The sequence below is a fragment of the Galeopterus variegatus genome, unplaced genomic scaffold, assembly GCF_000696425.1.
Source record: "Galeopterus variegatus unplaced genomic scaffold, G_variegatus-3.0.2 Scaffold113, whole genome shotgun sequence".
Lineage (NCBI taxonomy): Eukaryota > Metazoa > Chordata > Mammalia > Dermoptera > Cynocephalidae > Galeopterus > Galeopterus variegatus.
In genome coordinates, this window is record NW_007726224.1 from 103,904 (window position 1) to 109,212 (window position 5,309).

At 61.0% G+C, this 5,309-nt stretch overlaps 1 protein-coding gene across 1 annotated transcript; it reads right to left on the reverse strand.

Annotated features, from left to right (window-relative positions):
- Positions 1-2,945: 2,945 nt before the first annotated feature.
- On the reverse strand, positions 2,946-5,303 carry NKX3-2 (NK3 homeobox 2). Its single transcript, XM_008586739.1, has 3 exons — positions 5,000-5,303; positions 3,220-3,590; positions 2,946-3,142 (listed from the first exon to the last, which is right to left on the reverse strand). The coding sequence occupies exons 1-3, from the start codon at positions 5,016-5,018 to the stop codon at positions 2,978-2,980; spliced, it is 555 nt and encodes a 184-aa protein (XP_008584961.1). The 5' UTR covers positions 5,019-5,303; the 3' UTR covers positions 2,946-2,977.
- Positions 5,304-5,309: the final 6 nt, after the last annotated feature.

The following is a 5,309-nucleotide window of genomic DNA, read 5'->3' on the forward strand; positions in this document are numbered from 1 at the left end:
AAAAAAAAAAAAAAAAAAAAAAAAAAAAAAAAAAAACAAAACGTTGGGGTAGCTAAGGGTGGAGAAAAGAAAGGAAAAGCAATACTGAGTATTTCCAACAATACCCGCGCCTGAGGCCGGAGATCCAGGTAAAGACACCCGACTTGGGTGGTGAAATGCGGTGGGAAATCCTCGGAGGCCGGACTGGAGCCGCAATCAGACCTCAGGACATTCGCGCCAACGCAAGCAGCGCGGCGGCTCGGAGGGAATCAAACTGAATTCATTCGAGTGCTTCTCCCCGGCGGCTAGATCTGGCCCCGCAGAGCCGGCCCCGTCGGGGAGCGGGGAGCCGGAGACGGAGGAAGAAGCACCACCAAAGGGGCTCGCCGCGGTCGAGGACGCTTCCTCGGGTGCAACCCTGAACCTTCGTCAGTTTCCTCCTCCCAGCTCCAGGAAGAACCTTCCCGGTTTGCTCGCCTCCACATCCGCGAAGATCGAGAACAATCCACCCTCTTCGAGCGCAGCCACAAACAACTACCATTTTCAGAAAAGAGAAAATAGTGGAACCCCCCACCCCAAACCCCCAATAAGCAGCAATCTCTGGGGAGAGGAAAGAAGGAGATTCCAGCATTATCAGAAATATTCCAACTTTCTACAAGGAAAATGCATCCATGATTAATTGTAAAATTTAAATGGAATTTTAAAACACTTCAAAAAGAAACAAAATGATTGCAAAAACCACATGGAAGGTGGCTGGACGGGGCCGGGGGCGGGGCGGGCTGTGCACTCCCCCAGGGCCTTGCCCTTTCCCTTCTCATTTCGCTGTTTCCAGAAGCGGGAATCGTTTTTGCAAAGCGCTGGTCTACACGCTCCGCCCCGGCCGGTCCCAGGGGTTGCGGGACTCCCGACCAGGGCCATTGGGGTGACAAGGCCTGGAGGCCCTGAGGCCAGGAAAGATCCCGCCTTGGGGTGGAGGCAACGCAAATGGGCCTTTCCACTCCAGGTGACATTGAAAGAAGCCCTGGCCTGGCTTTCGGTGTGTCCCGACTGGGGCCAGCGGCCTGGAGGCCTCGAAGTCTGCGGTGTGGCATTAACTCGTCCTCGCCCGCCCGGGGACCTGGCGTCAGGGGCGTGTGGAGGGGAGCATTTCGCTCCGGTGACCCTGCGGTATTCCGGGGAGTCTTGGAGCCACCGCTGAGCACATGCATCTGTAATGTGGGGTAATGCATAACCCTCGCCCTGCCTGTCCTCTGTTCCCCTGGTGGCCTTCGGTGCGGTGGACTACTCCGTGTCATCGAGGGAGTGGAAGCGCTTTGAGACACCGCAGAGCGCCACTCGCACCGGGCAGTGGTGAACGCGCAGGTGACCCTCCCAGCGGGACTCCTCCCTAATCGCTTCAGAGGTTTAGCGAGAGTTTTTACTAAGGTAATTTTTGGAACGAAATAAAGAACGGATCGCTTACAGAAACGTCCCGAAAATGGAAAGCAGAGAGAGATGCAAAGGGAGACGTGTCAGCAGGTGACGGTGGGGATGGAAATGGGCTGCGGGTGCAACTGTGGGCCCTTCCCAGACTCTGCAACCAACGCCCGCGAGATCAAAAGGGATCCTAGAAACCGGCTCCCGGGTTCAGTGGGATTCACCCGTGACGCCTGCTCAGTCCCCGGCGTCGCCATTCCCCGAGCTTCGCGGGTTCAAGCCCTTCCTGCGGGGTGGGCGGCAGGGCAGCTCCCGGGAGGGGCAGGCGTCCTGCACCCGACCCTGAAAAGAGTTGGAAAGCGAGCCCAGCTCTTTCCCGCCCGCTTTCCCGGTTCCCTTAAAGCCGGACGGAGAGAGTTTCAGAAAAAACACGGCCTCCAGGAGGGCAACTTAAACTAAAAGTTTATAAATTAGAAAAAAAAAAAAAATACAGCGAATAGAGCTTCCGAACTTCACAAATCTTTTTACAGTTAATTCTCTAGTTGAGTGCACAGTGCCCTTAAGGAGGCAAAAAGCGGCAAGGTTGACACGACAGGCAGGACCACCTGTCTTAGGGCAGATGGGGACGTCCCAGGCCAGGGCGCAGGAGTCCGTGTAAGGCAGCGACAGAGGGCCAGGCGCCGGCACTGCGGGGACGCAGAAAAGGCTGGCCGGGGATATTCACATTGAATACAAAAATAACCGTCATTTGAATACAAACAACTGAAAAGTGCTACAAGTCTTTTCCTCCTTTACAAAATAAAAAGAAATGAAGGAACGTTTCTGCGAAGGGCTGCCCGGGTGTGCTCTCTCCTCCCGGGGGGCTCCCAGGCGCTCCCCATTTGGACGCGGCCCCGGACTTCTGAGAGGGAAGCTGTAGGGACCCCTGGCCTGCCGCACCCTCGGGGGCTCCTTTCCTGACATTCAGCACCCAATCGGGCGCCACCACCCGAATTCTGACACTCGGGAGGGGTGGAGCGGAGGGTCCCCCGACCAAACCGTTCATGCTTGAAATCAATCCCTGGCCCAGGGCTGACTGGGGCTGCCAGGGTTCCGCACCCTCTGTTACAAATGCAATTTCCCCCAATAAAAGATATGTAGATACACATATATTGGTAGCATGGATACCATGAACTAGTGTGGCCTAGCGCACGAAGCTCCCGGTAGGCCTGAAATGCTGGGGACTCAGGCGACGTGGTCTCCAGGAGTTCCCGCTCTGGGGAAACGCCATCCCCAGGCAGACGTAATAAAAATCCAAATCCCAACATTTTCGTGGTAATAAATAGTGACCAGGGGCTTCCAGGCAGGCGAGGGCCGAGCAGGGCCCTTAGGCCAGAGGGTGCCTCTGTTCAAATTAGAAAAGGGCGCCCCCCTCCGGGCAGACTCAGTCCGGCTGCCAGGGCACAAGTCCTGGCCAGCCGGGCCAGAGCTGGATGTCATCCTTCACGTGCCCCCGCGGCGGGGCGCCCCTGTGCGGAGTACAACCTGCACAGCCGTCCTGAGCTGGGGAGCGGGGATCATAGCGGCCTCACCCCACGTCGGCTCACTGGGTGCCCGCGGCGGCCGCACACGTGGAGAGCGCCCAGCCCGGGAGGCAGTAGTAGGGGTAATAGTAGGAGGGCTGCAGTGGCAGGAGCGACGGGGGCCGCAGCACCTCGCCGGGCAGGTACTGTCTCTGGTCGTCGCGCACCAGCACCTTCACCGCCACCTTCTTGGCAGCGGGCGCTGAGCCTCGCCGGGCAGGTACTGTCTCTGGTCGTCGCGCACCAGCACCTTCACCGCCACCTTCTTGGCAGCGGGCGCTGAGGCCAGCAGGTCGGCGGCCATCTGCCGGCGCTTGGTCTTGTAGCGACGGTTCTGGAACCAGATCTTCACCTGCGTCTCGGTGAGCTTCAGCGACGCGGCCAGGTCGGCACGCTCGGGCCCCGACAGGTAGCGCTGGTGGTTGAAACGGCGCTCCAGCTCGAAGACCTGAGCGTGGGAGAAGGCGGCCCGCGAGCGCTTCTTGCGGGGCTTGGGCGCCGCCGGCTCCTCCTCCTCCTCGGCGCCGCAGGTCGGTCCGCCGCTGCCCCCGCCGCCCGCGCCGCTGCACAGCGCCGGCACGCGTGCGCCTCCGGGGCCAACACTGTCATCCTCGGCCCTCGGGCTGCGGTCGCCTGCGGACACCGGTGGGAACAGAAACAAGAGACGTTGAGCACCGCAGAGGAGGTGAGGCTGGGCCTCAGCAGGGTCACAGGGGGTGGGGAGAGGTAGGACAGAAATACGCTCTGATGGTGACAAAGCGGTGGTGAGGTCCAGGAGGCCGCGCGCCCTACAGAACAGTCTTAGAACCCTGACCTACTAGCTTCCCGCACCCAGGCCTCTTCCGATGCGGGAGACGGACTCGGCCGCCGTGTCAACGCTGTGCGCCCATAACAACTAGCTCTCCACCCTCTCTGGGCCCCAGGATCCTCTCGGTAACGTGAGTCACTGGGCCTGAGCAACCCCGCTAGCCCTCTCGGCTCTCGGCCTGGAGCCTTTGGGTTCTGGGCTGCGTTTCCGTCTTCCTGCTCGGGTCCACCCGCCTCTCTCCACTCACGCGCACACACACGCGCGCGTCGGGTGCAGGTAACAGGAAGGTGGAGGGAGGGATCCTAGGGCCAAGAGGTATTTGGAGTCTTCCGCCTCCAGCCGCCTGGGATTGCTGCAAAGGGTATAGAAACTGTCTGCGCCAAGGCCTTGGGTGAGCTTCTCTCCCTCTCTTCACAAGAAAATGAGAAGGTTGGGACTTGAAGGCAGGAGGTTAAAGAGAGGAGTGGTGTCCTACAGGGTGTCCCTGATCTGACACCAGCTCGTTGGCCTCTTCCCCGCTGTCCCCGAAGCACCCCTGTAGAGAGATCCACAGCTCTGGCCTGCTTTGGGCCAGCGTGAGGCCTACAGCAGCGCGCACCCAACCCGGGCGGGTACGGGGGTCTTTCCGACCATGCGACGTGCCCGCTTCTCTCCTGGCTGCATCCGGGATGATCTAAATCATCCGCCCCTGCCTTCAGCTGACTGCTGGGTTTGCTTCCAGCTCCCGAATCCTCAGCCCAGCTCTGCTCTCCCAGCCCTGGCGTCTGGGAAAGCCAAACCAGCCCTTTTCCCATAGCCCTGGCTGTGGCGCACTTGGAGGCATCCTTCCTTACCAGTCCCTGAACTGTGGGGCCGGTCCCCAGCACAGGCTACTTGAAGTCTCTGCCCCTCTAGCTCTTCCCCTTCGCTGATTTGGGGGATTTAGGGACAGGTACAGACGAAGGCACTGGAAATGAACTCAAACTCCCCGCGCGCAGGGTGCAGCGGTTCTCTCCCAACCCGGTCTACGGCACATTGGCTCAGGACTCAGGGCTCTGAGGAGTTTCCCGGCCCTTTCGCAGGCTCACTTCCCGTTGGGTTAGAACAGCCGGCTACAGCACGCAGAACTTTGGACTTGGCTAGCCCCGGAGCCCCTGGGTGCAGGGTGCCCGTACCAGGCCCACCCTGCTCCGCGTGGTTGCCCTCCTTATCCATCCCTTCAACCCGGCCCCCGTCGGGAGAAGCCACAGCAGACCTGAGACGCTGGCCGACATCTCGCTGTCGCTCTGGCCCGCCGCTTCCTCCTCCAGGTCCTTGGAGGCGGGCAGCTCGCAGACAGGCTGGCCGAGGCCCAGGGTTCCCCCCGCGCGGCCGGCCCCGCTGGCCCCGGGCGGGTCCGCGCAGCGCCGCCGGCCGTCGTTCTCCTCGCTGAGTGCCGAGTCTGAGTCCCAGCCTCCCGGGCTCTCCGCAGTCCGCCCCGCAGCTGTTCTGGCCCGGGCTGGAGACGCCAGCAGAGAGTCCTCCGCGCCCCCCAGCGCGCCCGCGTCCGTCTCTCCAAAGAGCCG

What these genes read in the sequence shown, in the direction of transcription:
- NKX3-2 (XM_008586739.1), bottom strand. An exon ending in CAGCGCCCGCTGCCAAGAAG is followed by an intron (nt 3,143 to 3,219) that starts GTGGCGGTGAAG and finishes GCTGCCAAGAAG; the next exon opens with GTGGCGGTGAAGGTGCTGGT.